Source organism: Gopherus flavomarginatus, chromosome 2 (assembly GCF_025201925.1).
Source record: "Gopherus flavomarginatus isolate rGopFla2 chromosome 2, rGopFla2.mat.asm, whole genome shotgun sequence".
Classification (NCBI taxonomy): Eukaryota; Metazoa; Chordata; order Testudines; family Testudinidae; genus Gopherus; species Gopherus flavomarginatus.
The window spans coordinates 234,149,065-234,167,968 of NC_066618.1; the positions used below are offsets into that span (position 1 = coordinate 234,149,065).

General features: G+C 40.3%; 1 protein-coding gene across 1 annotated transcript in view; it reads right to left on the reverse strand.

The window, feature by feature from the left end:
• The window catches only part of CA8 (carbonic anhydrase 8), a 53,091-nt gene extending 44,835 nt beyond the window's left edge, over positions 1 to 8,256 (reverse strand). The window contains exons 1-3 of the mRNA XM_050938944.1: positions 8,060 to 8,256; positions 7,150 to 7,341; positions 3,310 to 3,434 (exon numbers count right to left, since the gene is read on the reverse strand). Coding sequence (XP_050794901.1) covers positions 3,310 to 3,434; positions 7,150 to 7,341; positions 8,060 to 8,138 — 396 coding nt within the window. The 5' untranslated portion in view covers positions 8,139 to 8,256. The remainder of the gene's footprint in view (positions 1 to 3,309; positions 3,435 to 7,149; positions 7,342 to 8,059) is intronic.
• Between the last annotated feature and the right edge of the window lie 10,648 nt (positions 8,257 to 18,904).

An 18,904-nucleotide genomic window follows, 5' to 3' on the forward strand; every position in this document is an offset into this window, starting at 1 on the left:
TGAGGAAGGCTGTAGGAAATACCTCCTCCCAGTTTTTGGCTGCAAGGCAAGATTGGGCATTGTATTTCTTTCCAGGAACAACGAGAGGAGGATCGTTAACAACATGTGCAGTACATGTTAAAAAAGGTGTAACAATGTTTACATTAGACTGCAGTTTGCTGCTTTGTCTGGCTTATTCTTGGTTACTGCAACTACAAGAGTTTCAATTAAAATGATAACATATATATTAAAGTCAACATTTTGATTTCTTCCATTAGGGAAGCTGAAAAAACAAGACTTTACCGAATTTCTGATAATAATAAAAATAAGAACAAATTTAGCCTCTCAGTCACATGAACAGCAGTTTTGTTAAAATGACAGGGTAAATGATCTCAAGTGTTTGTCCCAGAGGTCACAGTACAAACCTAATTTGCTAATCTATTTAGCCATGAACCTGAAAGTCCTAACCCTGTGCAAGATTCCAAGATGTCTAGTTAGAAAATAATAGATTGTTACACTTAGAGTACAGGATATTGCTTAATTCCTATCTAATAGTTATATCAAGGGTAAAGAACCAGAGGAAGGAACTAAGCAGTAATCTTCTTCCAAACATTGAGAAGTAACATTCCTGTCTAAAGTCAGACTTTACAAAAGTTCTTACACTGATATTCTGTAGCTGTTCTGTAATAGCTGGCCCAGTTTATTAATATAAGGGTGTGTAGGATGGTTCCTATATCTTAGAGTCAGAATTCAAAATCAAACTGCTGCTCTGATCAATAAATACAGAGAGCCATATCAGATATATCAGTTGAAATCCAGAGTTACTACATTGACTTCAATAGAATTACTAGGGATTTTAATGGAATAATAAAGGTCCCAGTTTGGTGTGTTGCTAATAGATTTAGTAAAAACTATGCAGTTTTTTTTATCATTTGTTCATATGCTTGGTTTGTGTCCTCCTGAAAGTCTTATCATCCAATTTTTTTTTATTATCAGTGACAGAAATGAATTTCAGGCTTCCAAGGCAAAAATCAGCAGCTAGGGCAGACATTCTCTTCTAGTGGAAAAGCCAGGCACAGCTATCAAGGGCCTGATTCTCAGGCTTGCTTTTGTGTATACACATTTACACATATACACAAGATGAGAACACATACTCCACAGATGGGTATGCAACTGGACAGACACCTATCACTATCTATTAGTGTACACATTAAATTACCGTTACCTACCAACCTGCTGAAAATGAGGCCCTAAACTACATACTATAACCACCAGCTCCTGAACAAAAAGATGCCCATATAACAGGCAAGAAAATAGCTTTACTGATCAATGTGACTGTTTGTGATAAAAGTAATGTGTGGAAATCCCCAGAATGAAGACAGTGATTAGAATCCCTTGTTCTGTAAGCGATGACATAGATCATACTATTGAATGGACATATATATTTGTCATGAGCACCTGCTTTCACCCTCCTCAATTTTTTACAGTATGATATTTGGACCAAAATTTAGCTGCCCTGTATGCCTAAGACTAGAAAACTCACAGGTAAAAGGGGAATATGGAGCAGAAGTTTTCTACAGAGAATGTGGTTCCTCCACCATTTCAATCTCCCCAAAAGACATGCAAAGAAGTCACTCTACAGGCTGTCAAAGCAGGATAGTGTGGGAATAAGGGACATGGGGTTACGGCATGTATATCTGTCTGTATATGACTTCTAACCGAAGAGTGGTAACTTCCCACAAGAGAAGAGTAATCTACTTGGGGACCTGTGTGTAAGGCTGCACGTTTATGCTGCTTTTACAATGTATTTAAAATAAATCAATAAATCTTATCTTCTAGCCATTAGACCTATCCTACTGCCACCAGTAAGCAAGATCCTAGGATCAGAACTTAGCCAAAAATGGCTTTGATGCAAGGGATGAGGTGGAAGCTAATTTGCTCTTCTATAGATCTATATACATACTTCTGTGCAAACTGTAATGAAATCTTGGGTTTGACATCCCTCACTTTGTCAGGAAGTTTCAGCACAGCTGTCATGCTGCCCTTAAAGGAGGTGCAGCATGGGTTCCCACTGAGACTGATCAGATCTGTTAGCTAATCCCTGGACCTTTTTCATGACTTGCCTCTATGCGGACCCTTTTTTACATACTGATATATTTTTTAAATAGACATTAACTTACTGGGGGCAGGTTTGCTTTATATTGTATCAGTTGCCCACTGTCACAAGGGGCCACTAGAAGTGCTTTGGCATGGGGATGCATCTATACAGGGTCCAGTAAAAGGTGGTGTAGAAGCTGTTACTCTGGCCCTACATTACCTGGTGAGTCCCCCATGTAGGGGTAACTTTCCTGAAGCCAATTCTGCAGTGGACTGATGCAAAACAGTCACAGCAGAGGCCAAGATCTGACCAATGTTCCTAACCTAGTTATTTAAGCTACACATTAAACTTGTATCTAGTCCACAAGTTCATGTGGATTTTTATATTTATTTTTTAAATAAATGCTGATTTTTATCCTTTTTCTTTTAAAAAATTCTGCTCCAGCAGAGTGGGCTCCATGTGTAACCAGTCAGTAACAAATGCCCAAGCACTTGAAGAGGAGAGCATAAATGGATAGGAAATTCCAATTCGAGCTTCTAAGGGATTATGATAAACAGCAAGGCAAAAATAATTTTAAAACCTCTGAAAAAAGGCATGAAAGTTCCTTATAATACAAAAGATGAAGTGCATGGTAAATGAAAATACTGGAATGATCTTCTGCAGCACAATTGCAATCGTGGAACATAAAGTTGAGTATCTGTGGTCACATTTGAAGATTGCAGAACATTTGTATCCTTCTTTCCAAAGCTTAGCTTCATTCCATGCTATGATTATATAGAAGAATTTCATATATCCTCCAGTTTTCAGATGTCTAAGGCTTTTCATGAACAATTTATTTATGCTTTTTTAAAACAAGTTTATTATTTAATTATTATTTACCATGGAAAGGCTTCCAGCAGCTATTTCCCCACAACTATAGCTATTAGTCAAGGTGACATAGGAAGTGTTGAAATAGCAGATCTTGTTAGAATGCTGTTATTATTAAGACAGAAGTTAATAGTTCTGCAAGTTGACTTTATGGCCAATTAATCATGCAATACGATGAATGCTAGAGGCACATTACTAAAGACTCAAATCTCAATTTACTGGCACTAAAGCACACTTCAGCAGACGGTTTTTCGTTTGAAAAATGCTGAGCTAAAATAAAAGCTGTTTTGAACTACCAGGTTATCAAGCAATGTTTAACATCTTGTGCATAGCACAGGTTTTTTGTAACGTGATGTCATTCTTACCTCCATGGGAAAAGCTTTAAAATTAACAGTGTGTTCAGAGCCACGCTGGTTTTCTCTCCCCCAATGAAACTGAACATCATGTAGTTCAAATTCATGTCCCCGAGGTAATGGCCCACCAACTAACACTGAAAAAGAACACAAATGAAGACATACTTAGTTTTCCAAGCAAACAAGCTGCTGAGTATATTGTCCACAAACAATTGGGAGATTGTTGCAAACTTCTTTATTACCATCTATCTAAGAGAGAATGGGAGCAAAGCTACCATACCTGCTGTCTTTTCTCCTGTGTTATTACTCATCTGCAGAATCCCAATTCGTTCTCAGTTATATAATGCTATTAAAATGGTATTATCCTGCATTCTGAGTTTTATAAGGTGGAACAGCTAGTCATATTGCAAGATAAAAGCATTGTATACTTATCACTCCAAAGAGTGAATAGGTTTATAGATCGATAACCAAACAGAAGCTCTGTGTTCTAACCAGGTGATGTGGTTTCCTTCTGGTGTCAAACTGCTTAATTGCCTCGTAGCTGTACAAATGCCTCGCTGGCATCACCTATGTTTGTTGTGCATAAATTGGTCATGAAACTCTGCATTCTTGGCTGCCAATATTTTGTTAGATAATGATATTTTGATAGACAACACCTGCCAGGCTTGTGAGATACAGGTTGCCCTTATGTTCCATGAGCTCATAATAAATAATCTTAAACTCCAATATCAACACTATACTATATTTACTTAAAGTAAACCACTAGGAAGATGCTTCACAGTACTGTAGACCGCCAGAATATTCTTACTGCTGTTTCTAAAACCCACAGTTGTGAATGTGGGATAATGCTTTAAAATTAAACAACAAAAAGATCCATCCCCCAGTCATAAAAAATGAAAAGAAGCATAAATTATAACTTGAACATTTGAATCAATCTATCTATTTGCAATGGTATATACACATAGGTACACACATCTGAAGCCAAACTTTGGCCCTCACTTCCATCCATACCACAGTTTGGTCCAGTGAGTCCTGAAGCTGCTTAGGACCAAATATTGCCTTCAGATATATGCTTAAAACTCTTCACTGAAATCAGTAGGAGTAATGTCCTCATATAATAGGGCAGATTTGGGCCTTAGAGTGCTTACAGGTCTGCTCCAAAGCCTATCAAACTCTAGTCTCTCACTGTCTTCAATATGATAATCATTGAGGAAACCAACATGTCCAGAATACAGCAAAATCTGATAATGTGTTATATTAATATTATATCTTTAATAACTTTTTTTGGTGAAAGGAAATATTATTCCCATTATGTGTGTGACTGGAAGTGCTCTCTACTGTAATATTGTTTTGGATCTACAGGACCATCACCAAACCTATCTCTGAGGCTTAATTCATAACACTCATCTCATGTTAAGAGTATTTATTATCAGTGCATAGAACATATTCGTGTGCACTTTGCCTCTCTGCAACATGTGAGTCCCTGTTGGAAAATCATTCTGAACCTGAAACTGTCAGTCCTTGCAGAGTATACTTGACCTGCATTGTGGTCAAAGAAGTGTTTCTGCTAGTAGAATACCCTCTAAAATATTTCTGAAATATTCAAGAAGGCTCTCAGTCATATCTATTCTCCTCCATTGTAAAGTCAGTCATGCTTTCTCCATCTTATATATCATACATGCACAGTGCCCAAACTGGATGCAGCCTGTAAAATGTTTACAAAGTCAAATGAAGAGTCTGAATGTATGTTCTGAATTAAGGATCAAAAGAACCATCATTAATGATAGCTCTATAGATGACAACAATATGTGCACTGTGCAATGATGCAGCTGAAAAATGTATAGTCTGAAATGGAATAACCATTGATTTTAATATATATTTTAATCATTCCACTTTATATATTTGTAGGCTTTTCTATAGTCACTACGCCATGTATATGGGAACCTCTCATACATTAATTGGACATATTTTCAAAAGTGCTCAGTGCTCACGAGCTCCCATTTAGAAAATCTAGCTAAATGGATTTGTCTTCACAGTACCCCATGAGGTGGCAAGCTGTGGGAGCCGCAGCAAGATTTAGGGAACTGGACACAGAGGAGTTCTATTGTTGTTAGTCTTTAAGCTTAAGTGAGCTTATTGACTCCTTCCTCCCCCTCCTGGTGGCAGAAGACATACACCTAATGGAAGATATATCCTGATTTTACAGATGGAGATCAGGGGCACAAAGAGATTAAGTGACAGGAACAGACCTAGGAACAGAAGATGGGACTTAACTGAGACTGCCAGCTTATTTCCCACATGTCACCAAAGACAGTAACAGTTGGGCACTATCACTCTGAATTCACATTGGTGACCTAGAGGTCACTGTACTGCTTTTCAAGGACCTCATGTCCAGACATGTATAACTTTTAACTCTCTGTAAAAATCCCCTCCAACAGAAGTTCCCAAACTATGGCCCATGTATCACTGGTGTCCCTCAGAACACTTTCTGTGGTGAATTGACTGGTCACATCATGCAAGTTTTCATCCTGTTAAAATACGGTAAACACCATACTTTCTGAATTATTAACATTAATTCCTAGTGCTATCTTGACAGACTAAAGCTCATCTCAAAGATGTACATTGCATGCCTGTTTCTCCTTCCGCTATACAAATCCACCACCTATATTATTGGTTTGATGAAAATAAACATCACGGGCCAGTTCCTGGGCCCTTGCTCTGACCTCTTTGCACTAACAGAGCAGAGGGGGATTCCCCCAGAACAGGTGAATAACCAGCTGACAAAAAGCTGGCTCTGCACCATCCTTCCCAGACTGCTTTGAGTATGTGGCTTGCCAGGCGTGGCTGGAAAGCCTTGGGCTGTAGCAATCTTGTGCTTCATAACAGCCTCTACAAGGCTGTTACCAGACAACACAGTTCTGAGACTCCTCTAACTTTATGCAGGGTATGAACTGGCCCCTGTCCACAGGACTGGAAGGTCACTAAGAATTGCCTCTCTCCACCTTCCCTCTTGATTTAAGTCCTTCACTTAGCATAGCTAATCCAGATGCAAAGTTCTGATCACAGAATTCCTCACCCAGGATTTCAACTTTCAGTTAAGCTGGAAATGGTGTTTTTATTGCTTTCTAGTTTTGTTTTGGTTTTTTTTTTGGGGGGGGGCGCAAATACTGATCCAATACCCTTTATAATTGAAGGCCTATCAACATCCTAAGTATAATTCAAGCATCTTATCCTAAATGAACCATCAGGTCCACAATTATCCATATAATGCATCATCAAAATCCATGGAAGTCAATGGAAAACTCCTGTTGATTTCCATAGACTTTGGATCAGGTCCACAGTTTCTGCCAGTCAAAAGTATAAAATACAATTTCGGTTCCACAACAGCTTAGTTATATTCTGGACAATTTCTAAACTTCAAACACTGTTGGCTCAAGTGAATTAAGGTCAGATCATCATAAGTTGAAATTTTGAACAATGCTGCATGTTGTGAACCAGGCTGGCATCAGCAAACTTTCTTGACATAATGATTAATTATTAGATTTCTAACAGAAGCAAACTTTCTTGACATAAGGATTAATTGTTAAATTTCTAACAGTGTCACAAAAATGAATGTCCAGTTTTGGACCACAACAATCCAGCTACCCACAAAGCTCACTCCTGCTTCCATTAAAGTCAGTGGCAAAACTACTATCGACTAAAATGATGCAGGATCTGGATCATAGCTCATTTATAGAGGTGAATGTTCTTTCTCAGTTCAGTTACTGTGCAGAGAATATTCCTTAAGACAATCTAAACTTTATCATCTATTTTATTGTGTTGGAAAAAAATTTAAACAATGATTAAGCATACCTGATTTTGACTTAAGGACAATTTGAATGGAATGCCCATCATTAATTACTTCGCAGTCACGGCAAACAACATAGTTTGGTGATAAACGCACTTCTAGTAGTGAGGGGTCATATCTGGCTTCTCTTGAATTCAAGTTAATAGGAGACTGGTATTCTCCATTAGCATCAGGAAAGATCAACCCCCATTCGACTCCTAAAAATAAAATGAAAAGCTAGCATGTGGAAATAAAATTACTGTTTTTCATGAAGGACATGCAGCTTTAACCTTTACATACCTGCACACATATATACTTGAATAGACCCCTTCACTTAAAGGGACACTGTCAAAAAAATGCTGTTACTAATATCCTGTTAGATAGTTCAACATGAATGTATTTTTAAAATCCCATTGGCTACTCATAATTTATTATGTTTTCTTTTTTTTTGCATTTCTCTGAACTTGGACAATGAAATCAGCTAAATTAGTTCTACTTTGTTTTATAGTCGGTTTCACTATCAGGTTCTTAGTGCTGCAGTGTCCGGATTTTAAAGGCAGCAGAGGAATATTTATTTATTTTTAAAATACCTGATTTCTCCTGTTAGGTTTTTGTTTGTTTGTTTGTCTAATGGGGAAAATATTTCTGTCGGTCTTAGGTTGCATAAAGGGGTGTTTGTACTACATATGGATTTGGGGACAAATGAAAGTTGGCAGTGCCCCTTGACACCATGATCTCAGCTTCGATATTACCCTGAAAGTGTAGCTGCTAAAGAGCCAGCGTTATGACGGTGTGATGATGGTCTGCATGTCACTGTACTTTGCCTTTCCACAGGTGAAAGTAAACGTCCCTTTCTCCTCCGCACAATGAAACTTCTCCCTCCTTCAGCCCCAGCCAGCAGCTCGGGGAGCCAGCTGCCTTCCCCTCTCTCCTTACCTTCCTCGTAGCCCCACTCCAAAGCCTCCTCCTTCTGCGGGAAGGACTCGGGTTTCTCAATGAAGCTCTTGTCAGCCATGGGCAGCGTCTCCGCACCTGCTGTGTCCCTCGGAGCGTCCCGGGGTCTCCCTCTCTGAGCGGGGCTGCCTTGCAGAAGCCTGTTCACTTCGGACGGGAGAGGGGGGTTAGTTTGCAGCTCTCTGGGCGTGTGTGTGTGCGTGTGTGCTGCGCGTGTCCAGCAGTGGCTGTGGTTTGGTTTGCAGAGCAGCCGGGGGAGGGGGGGGGGTGGGACTGTAACACTGTGTGTAACTCTCAGAGGTGATTAGACAGATTAGAATTCTGTTTACTCTATGCGGAGATGTCCTGAGACGGAGCTGTGAGGACAATAGTTGAGAGAAAATCAAGGGGGGGGGGAGAGAGAGAGAGAGAGACTGTAGCCTGAGTAGACCGACAGGTAGATACTACACAGACATACAGGCACTGCTGTAAACGGAGTGGGATGATACAGTTGATCTGCCCTGTGTCCATCTGTCTGGCGATGCTGCAAGCAGGATTATACTGCAGGTAGATTTAGTTAATACAGAAACTCCAATGACTGTGTGTTGGGGCTGTACTGAAGCCTTCCCATTGGCAGCAGCTCATAGGCAGATATGAGATCAGATGTGAACTCTTGCAAGAAGCAATGGGCTTAAATCCCAGCAAGGGCCATTTAGGTTGGACATTAGGAAAACTTCCTAACTGTCAGGGCAGTTAAGAGCTGGAATTAATTGCCTAGGGAAGCTGTGACTCTCTGTCACTGGAGGTTTTTAAGAACACATTAGAACACCTGTCAGGAATGGTCTAGTTACTATGTAGTCCTGCCTTGCGTGCAGGGGACTGGACTAGATGACTACTTGAGGCCCTTCCCAATCCTACACTTTTCTGAGTCTTATCTGACTCTGATCACAGGTCTGATCATCTCCCTGTAGCCCCCACCTCTGTCCCACCTCGCCATCTCTGTTTCCTTCTTACTCTTTCTTCCCCCTCATACCTGTAAATATCCTCACAATCTCAACTGTCCCTAACTAGAGCTGGATTAAGGCAGCTGAGGATCCTAGACACATCCACTGAGGTGGCCTCCCTCCATCCCACATGATTCTGGCCCTGTTTAGACTCTAAACTCCTTGGGACAAGGTATTTTTGTTCTGTGTTTTTCCAGCACCTAGAACAATAGGGTCCTGCTCCTGGCTCCTATGATAATAAAAACAATAAATAATCATAATACTTGTGTTGGTGATAAAAGGGGTCTTCAAATAGGCTGATGGGGCCCACTGCCTGTTCATAAACCCTAGCTATTGCTGCTTTTCAGGGAGGCTGGGGCCTCCTTGTTCCCTAGTCCAGTGTTCCCCATACTTGGGTAGGCTGGGTGCACCCAGGAACAAGGAGGCCTCAGCCCTTCCCACTCCAGCAGAGTGCTCACTATTGGGCAGCATGCAGTCTGAGGGAGGTCCCCACACACACAAACAGGACCCCCCCCAATCCAGGTGTGGCAGGCAGCCTCCTCACAGGGCCCAGCACCAAGAGCACCTGTGGAGGTGACAGCCCTCAGCTCTGGTGGGGGGAAGTGAACCAGTCTCATCACAAGGCTCCCTGCTTCAGAGAGTATAAAGATGAAAAGTGATCCAGGTCATTGCACAAGCTGCACCAGTGGCAACTGGGTAGGAGGGAGCCCAACAGTGGCAGTCAGTGCTCCCATCTCCACCCAGAGAGGGCAGAAGCAGTTAGGAAGTTCCCTCAGCCACCTGCAGACAAGTAGCTCTGGCAGCTGGAAGCCCCCGCTCCCCATACACACATTCCGTCTTCAGCCACTTAAAGGAGGCAGCGGCTCCTGACCACGTGGTAATGTCACTGATGTCATCATATTCCTCCTGAAGGCATTTGTGCCTCTTAGTGAACCTGGGCCTTCCCTAGTTCTCCTGTAATGCCTATGATTACTGGGCAGGACAGTAACAAGAGTAAAAGTTAATGCCTGTCTTGGATTGCTATTGCAGGAGAGGAAGGAACGGGTTGGAAAAGGGGTCCCGAAATACAACGATAAATCAAGAGCTAACGAGGATCTGATTTGTGAAATATATGCAAATACACAAGGTAGAAAGAGATGGGGCAAATTAGGAAGAGCATACTCAGGTCTGCTTCCCGTTCTTGGTCAGGAATACAAATACAGGTTTCTTTCTGCGAGACTTTTATTATTTATTCTTTTGAGCTCATCAAGGAAATGAAACTGCATAATAAGCTATGTTCAAGGGCAGCAGCTTGTTGGATCCTTTCTAAACCAAGATGTTATTTTCCTTCCTAAGTTTATTTCAGGGTCGCTTGCCTTGCACAATTGCAGCTTTGCTTGACCATGAGGGTAGCACTGCAAACCTAAATTCCATAATTCATCATTTAATGAATCCTTGACATTTGTACAAATGAAACACATACATTATATAACAGGAACTTTTGGCACTAAGGAGATCATGTTGTCCAGCCACGTCTGGTTTTTTCCAACTGTATATTGTAAGATATTTTTCCCTCTCAGCATTTCTTATATATACATAAGTTGCTGCCATTGATGTTTAAACCAACTGATTCTACACACTACTCAGCCCAGTGAAAAAACAAGTCTCTCCTAAAGCTCCTTTGATCCTGGCCTACCAGACTGCAAATTCATTTCCCTTTCACTTCCAGAATCTCAGACATCTCGAAACATTCTGCGGCATCTATAGTCTTCCTATTATACCTTTTAGATACAGTGTTTCATTCATGTCCTATACTAAGTCAGCCCCTGTAGTAGTTTTCCTTTCGGGGAGAAGGGGAGGGTCCATGCTTGAATTTTATACATGGACGACTGCATGATTGGACCTGCAATTTCCTGATTTGTAATAAATACCCAAGACTAGTTTTTCTAGCGTCCGTTCACTGTTTAAGATGCTACTTATATTTGTTCCCCTTCATTTTTACCTTTCCATCTTTTCACTATCTTTCTGCAATACTAGGCACAGTAGGCAAAATCCTATTGAATATTTGGCATTGCATTTTCCCCTAGCATATGTTTAATTTCTCCATGCATCCAAATATCTTATTACTTCCTTGGTTGTGGCCAGTCACTCAGTCATCAGGTTTCAGATTTCTGTTAATATACCAGCACTTCTGCAGTCCTTTTACTGCTGACTTTCTTGTGACTCAGATGTAAGTGCTGGGTAAAATTTTCAAAAACCCCTATGTGACTGAAGAAGCTAAGTCTTCTTGAAAGTCAAAGGGCTTTAGGGTCCTAAATTAGAACTAGGTGAAAATGTTCAGCCAAAACTTTTTGTCTGTGAAATATGCAGATTCAGCAACATCAAGACTCATGAAAAAGGCTCATGAAACATTTTGATTCCAGTCAAACAAAAAGTTTTCTTCTACCCAAAATAATTTTTTTCTTTTACTTTTCAATTTGCCATGTCTGTTTTGGTGTTTAAAATTATTTGCAAGCTGACCCAAAACAATTTTCCCTCTTTTCTGGAATTGTCAGCAAACCCAAAACATTATTATTTACACAGCTCTCTCTGAAGTGACTTAGGCACTTTTGAAAATGGGGCTTGAGCTTCTAAGTCACTTAGGCACATCTGAAAATTTTACCCTCTAGCCCAGTGGTTCCCAAACTTGTTCAGCCGCTTGTGCAGGGAAAGCCCCTGGTGGGCCGGGCTGGTCTGTTTACCTGCCACGTCCACAGGTTCACTCGATTGCAGCTTCCAGTGGCCGTGTGTTCCAGGCAAATGGGAGCTGCCGGAAGCAGCAGCCAGTATGTCCCTTGGCCCATGCCGCTTCCAGCAGCCCCCATTGGCCTGGATCAGCAAACCTCAGTCACTGGGAGCTGCGATCAGCCGAACCTGTGGACGTGGCAGGTAAACAGACCAGCCCGGCCCACTAGAGGCTTTCCCTGCACAAATGGTGGAACAAGTTTGGGAACCACTGTTCTAAAGCCCCATTTCTGTTCTGTGACATAGGTGTGATATACTGAATGTGTGTATATTCTGCTTATTGCTACACATCCCTATAATACTCAGCCTACACATTCTAAAAATGTACCTTTTCTATGGTATTAACTAGCTAATAGTATGCTAAAACATAGTAAGAGATAGTCCCTGCTCTCATGAGGCATATATTGTCTATATATAGAAGAACGACAGAGAGGAAGAATAGGAACAGTGGCTTGTACAAAGCCACGCAGCAGGTCATTGGCAGAACTGAATTTCAGGCCAACAGGTCTCTCCTGAATTTCAGGTCAATGTTCTACCCTTTAGACTATGCTGTGTCTCTGGTACCTAATGCTGATACTTTCCCTCAGGTTAGAGTCCTTAAAGAACCATTTGTGGAAAACAGCAATAAAAGGTCTATGAGGAACTTCATGACCTAACACTAGTTCATTTTTCTGTTACATAATCCAGTCTTTTGGAAATGAGAGGACAATTTATCCCAAAGACAGCTGAGTCTCCTGGATGCCAGTGGTCTCACATCTGCTGTTGCAAGCTGAGGAGTTGTATTTTAGAACATTTTCAATTGTCATTAGATTGCAATCAGCCACTCTTGTGTTACCCATTATCTAGGTTGTAATTATTATTGCTTGTTTATTATTTTATTTACAGATTCTTATTTGTATAGCATCAATAGTGTGCTAGGCTTCGAACTTTACAGACAGGGACTTTCTGAAGACGCTATCACAGCTTCAAAGATCTTACAATTTAAATACTGCTAGACAAGTCTGAACCAAACCTCTAGATCCAAACACCTGTATGTAAGTTTGGATCCATACATTTCCACTGACAATGATCCCAAGTTTTCTAGATCTGAATGCCAAGCTTTTTAAAGCATTTCGGTACCAGCCCTCACAACCCACAGGAGGATGAGCTGGTGAAGAGAACAGTAAAGAGTGCTTAAAAAAAATATCCTCTACAGCAAAAAGACCCCATATTAGTTCTGCTGGGCTGTAGGGTAATTCTCATGTTAGTCACTGGAGTAAGCCCAACTAGGATGCCTCTGGGTTGACCAGATCAAAACAACTCTGCAGACCTTAAAGGTTGTGAAGCTGAGAGATAACAAATCCTTAAGAGGCCTCAAACTTTCTTCTTACAGTGTTGGTACACATTCCGTGATTAAAACAGGGGCCCCAGTTTGGATCAGTATTTTTTGTTAACAATTTTGCTGATGCAGAAAAAGGGGGTGAAAACATGACATTAAGTGTACTGTTTCTTTCAGTTGACTCAGAAAGCTGGACAGGATGGGGCTGGGACAGTGAAACAGATAGAGTAGCTTTAGTGATAAAAATGTTTTCCTTATCCTTATGCTGCATTAGAAGAAAACAATTGTAACTCTCCCTGCCCTCTCTGTTGCTTCAGCCCCACCCCATCCTTTGTAGGCCACTGAAAGAGGAGAGGAGGAAGAGGATGCTTTGCATGTCAAGTATAGCTCCTCTTCCCAAAAATTTACTTCCTGTGCTTCCCCACTCCCCAGAAACCAGCATGCTAATGCTTGGTGGTGGCTGCAGAAGTCACAGCTATTTCTCTGACTCTCAGGAAAAAATAGGATTGGTTTGTGATAGGAATGGGATTCCTTCATGCTTTACTTTTTCTTTTTTTAAGGTATGCCTGGAAATGGGGCCGCTAGTGAAGGATAGAAGGGGGACACTAGGGATTTATATCTGCCTTGGGGGAGAAGAGAAGTGCCCCAAGGAGTAGTAAGAGACGTAATGTTGGCCAGCTGTGCTGAAATGTCAGCCTAAAGAAAGAGCTAATTTAGAGTCTAAGAAAGTGAGGAGCACCTGGCTTTCTGAATGAATAGCTTTTTTAATTTTTGCTTTGACTATCTCAGTCTGAGGCTGGCTAGCCACCATCCCTCTCTCTCACACTGGCTGCCTGTTTCTCTCTTGATTTCTTGCCAAGTTGCTTCCTCAGCTAAGCTTTGTGGGGGGATTAAGGGTCGTTTTGTTTTGTTTTATTCAGATTGAAGAGAATAATTCGAAATGTTGCTAGATTTGTCTGTTAGACTGTGAGGTTAATTATGATAAGGTAGAAAATTTAGCTGCACATTTTAAAGGGCAAGACTTCAATAAAAATGACTGATTTCTAGGGAAGGTTCGACAGAACAGTACCACTTCTGGGATGGCGATAGTTGCTTAGAATTTTCTCTGTGATTGGAGCAATGAATTATGGGAGAAACAAGCAGTGGTCAAGTGGTATAAAAACCTGGCCCATGGTGGAGAAAGGGAGACAGTCTGATTATGGGTAGGTAAAGAGAAATGCTTCTCAGTGACAGGTTCCATATGTGTTTATATTTCACGCTTGTGCTGGCAAATGCTGCCCTAATATGTTGACCAGAGCTCTGCAAGACCACTACCCAAAGAATTTTCATTTCCTTCAGTATAAGAGTTCCAGATACAGAGAATTTTCAAAATTGGGCCATCTGTTTGGGGGTTTTTGGTTTTCTGGGGGGGATAGTTTGTTTGTTTAATAAACCAACCATTTTAGCTAACTCATCACCCACCTATGTTTCATGGTTTTGTATGAAACCTGTTAGTTTAAGTTCCATTGAGAAACATTCCTATGAAATTTTATGACGTTCTACACAAAGAACCCTTTAAAATGGTTACAATGTATGATATATTTGAAATAATACTGGTTTCTAAGGCCTGATTCTCCTATGTAGAACCTGAGTATCTCCTGTGGAAATCAATAGGTGTTGTTTGGATCCTGTAGGTAGAGAAATTGGCTTCCTATTTTTACCAAGCAATTGAACCAAAGACCTCGATCCTGAAAACCCTTACACAGGTTTTACTTTACATACATTTGTAGTCCAATTTTAAATTGATAGGTTTGCTCACAGGCATGAAAGCTTGTGCATAAGTGTTTGCAGGTTCTGAGCATAAAGTGATCTTATGTAAAATCATCTCTGTCCAGGCAGCAGAAGAGAAATATTGAACTAATGGACACAATAGGCACATATTCTCCTTATGATTCAAATGAGTATAACAGAAGCACCATACTGCCAACTGGAATCCACACATTCATCTAGGAAACAATAAATCCAAGGATTGTTCATACTTCTTTAAAAGAAAAATAACGGTATGGGGAACCTAATGTTAAACCAGAAGCCTAAAAAGGAACAATCCTAATCAAAAGGAAAACCGTAAATAGTAACAAAATACTTGATGTGGTTAAAAGGAGGTATAGAAAAGAAATTAAGGGAATAATCCAATGGTGCCCTTTGAAACTAACTTGAGCCTTTCCACTAACATCAGTTGATAGTGGATCAGGCCCTATATTTGTAGAATTTCTATGTGAGTGATGCCAAATGCAGAATGCATAACACCCATCAAGAAGGGTATGAAAAATAAGAGAAGCTATAAAAAAATACGGCAAAATCCTGCTGATTGTAGATGTGATGGCGAGATAAGAGTTTTCCTAATATATTCAGAGGAAAAGACAGACAGAAGATGAAATAGGATCTCTGTGGAACACAGAAGAGAAAACAATATCCAAGGGCTCTAACATGGCAGAACTCCTGTAATGGTATAATCCCCACTCTGAACCTTAGCGTCCAAAAGATGGGGTACCAGCATGAATTCCTCTAAGCTTAATTACCAGCTTAGAACCTGTAGCACTGCCACCAACCAGGAATTCCAGTGCCTGGTACACTCTGGTCCCCCCAAAACCTGGCCTGGGGACCCCCAAGACCCAGACCCTCTGGATCCTAACACAAGGAAAGTAAACCCTTTCCCTCACCGTTGCCTCTCCCAGACTTCCCCTCCCTGGGTTACCCTGGAAGATCACTGTGATTCAAACTCCTTGAATCTTAAAACAGAGAGGAAAATTTACCTTCCCCCCTCCTTCTCTCTCCCCCTCCCAGATTCTCCCTGAGAGAGAAAGTAATCCTAACACAGAGAGAGATTAGCCTTTCTTTCCCCCCTTCCCTCCTTTCTCCCCACCAATTCCCTGGTGGATCCAGCCCAGTCCCCTGGGGTCTCACCAGAATAAAAAAAAAAACAATCAGGTTCTTAAACAAGAAAAGCTTTTAATTAAGAGAGAAAAACAGTAAAAATTATCTTTGTAAATTTAAAATAGAATACGTACAGGGTCTTTCAGCTATAGACACTGGGAATACCCTCCCAGCCTAAGTATACCAGTACAAATTAAAATCCTTTCAGCAAAATACCAATTTGAACTCCTTCCAACCAAATACACATTTGAACTCCTTCCAACCAAATACACATTTGCAAATAAAGAAAACAACCATAAGCCTAACTCGCTTTATCTACCTAGTACTCACTATTATGAACTTATAAGGGCCTGTATCGGAGAGATTGGAGAGAAATCTGGTTGCACGTCTGATCCCTCTGAGCCCCCAGAGTGAACAACCACCAAAAAACTAACAGCACAAACAAAACTTCCCTCCTTCAAGATTTGAAAGTATCCTGTCCTCTGATTGGTCCTCTGGTCAGGTGACAGCCAGGCTCACTGTTCTTATTAACCCTTTCCAGGCAAAAGAGATATGAAGTACTTCTGTTCCATTAACTCTTAACTATCCGTTTATGACAACTCCTACATAAATATGTCTTCATTTTAAATAGGAAGGACAAGGACTAGAGATACACAGGAAGCCAAATTAAAAGGAATAAAATAGACCATGCAGAAAAGAAAATGCAATAAGAAGGCCGTAAAAAGTATTCACGTGACGTTCACCAATACAAATCTTGAAGACCAAGCGAGATTCCTGAAGGACTATGGAAGCCTCATCCAATACCTTTTGATGTCAAACAGAGTCTTTCCACCGAAGCCAATGGGCTTGGGACCAGGCACCAGCAAAGGAAATAGAGAAAGCACTAGTGATTACATTTGACAGATCATAGAAAACAGGTGAAACGTCCAAGGACAGCGGGTGGGGGGGGGAGGAATTAATATAGGTCTAGTGTTTAACAAGCAAAAGAAGAATGATCTGAGTAATTAACCTGACCTCTACCCTTGGTAAAATTCTTGAACACTCAATGGCTGATACCCTACCTGATTTTACTGAGGTGATCAATCCCGCTGAAAACAGTGGGATTTTTCGTGTGAGGAAGGTGAACTGTATTGGTGTATTAAGGGAATCCACTTGTGGAGCACATGTAGAGAGGAAAGCAGTACACAAAAAGCAAGTGGGGTTAGGGGCACAGGACCCACATTTTCTATTATGTAGAATGATAGCAAAGAGATGCTCAGTTCTTCATTTCATTCATTTTACTTCTCAGTGTGTAAATATGTGAGGATAACTAAAGTGTCCATGTGACCTATTTATATTTATATTTTTCAATAAAACCATGTATTCATAGAATTTAAGGCTAGAAGGGACTATTAGATCATCTAATCCAGTAGTTCTCAAACTAGGGCCACTGTTTGTTCAGGGAAAGCCCCTGGCGGGTCGGGACGGTTTGTTTACCTGCTGCATCTGCAGGTTCAGCTGATCGCAGCTCCCACTGGCCACAGTTTGCCACTCCAGGCCAATGGGGGCTGCAGAAAGCGGTGCTGGCAGAAATACAGATTTATTGAACAATTCTGCCTTTTCTGTATCATTTTGGGGTTGGCAGAATTTGCCTTTTTTAATTTTATTTTTATAATTTTGATGGATATTGATGTTTATTTTTAAACATTTTTTTCAATTTTCATCTATTTAAATTTTCATAGTTCTAGGACATTGGGCTGGTGTCAGCAAATCGGAGGGGGGGGGTTAGACAATAATTGTTTAATGACAATAGATGTTGAGATTTTAAAAATTAAAGCTTTATAACCATTACAACACAAATTGTCAACATCACATACCAAAATATACAAAGTAAATATCCTTAAATCAAACTCTAATAAGTTCTCAAACAGTATTTTTCTTACTTTGCCTATCTGTAAATTTCAGTTATTATTGATGTCAATATTTTTGTCAGTTTGTGTGTGTATGGTGAAATTGATGTTTACCAATATTTACCAATAAAAAAATCTAATCCTTCCAAACCTAATCGCTAACTGTTTTACCATTTCATATAGTAATGGGTCTATATCATTGACAGGATTTCTGTCATTCCTAACATACTTAAAAAAATTCCTCCTTGTTGGTCTTAATCCCACCAGACACAGATTTTCCCTGATGTCTTTAACGACCCTTATCAATTTTCTGCACTTCATGCCTTCTGATTTATATTGATTGCTATCTATTCCCCTCTTTTTCTGTTATTATTTATTGTTTTTTTATTTCTAATTGCTGTCTGCACTTCACCTATGAATCAGGATGGGCTTTAGTCAACTCATTCTCCTTCTTCACTGTCAAATAGCAACTTGTTAACCATATAATACATTCTTTTTTAAAAACTCCCAAGTTTCATACATATTTTCCTGTCTACATTTTTTCCTCCCAATCAATTGTGTTCATAATTTTTCTAAACACTGGGAAATGAGCTCTTTTGAAGCACCAACTATAAACAAGAAAAAACATAGCAATAAGTAAGATGCAGTAATAAGGTTTTTTTTTTATTTTCAGACCAATATCTATAAATATCCAGGGAGCAATTGTAGCTAATAATTAGAGGGAGAAAGCATTCATATAGCGTCCAGGTGGTAAAAGGATAGCAAAGACTACGAGGTCACCATGTGATGCTGCTGCAAAGATCAATAGGCCAGACTTCCAGCTGGTATAAATCAGCATAGTTCTATTGAAGCCAGAATGGTGAGCAATTTAGGATTGTCAGTGACAATGTCAGTAATCGTCGTGGGGGGTTTGTCCTAATGGTTGTAGCAAGCATCTGAACTATCAGTTAGAGCTGAATCC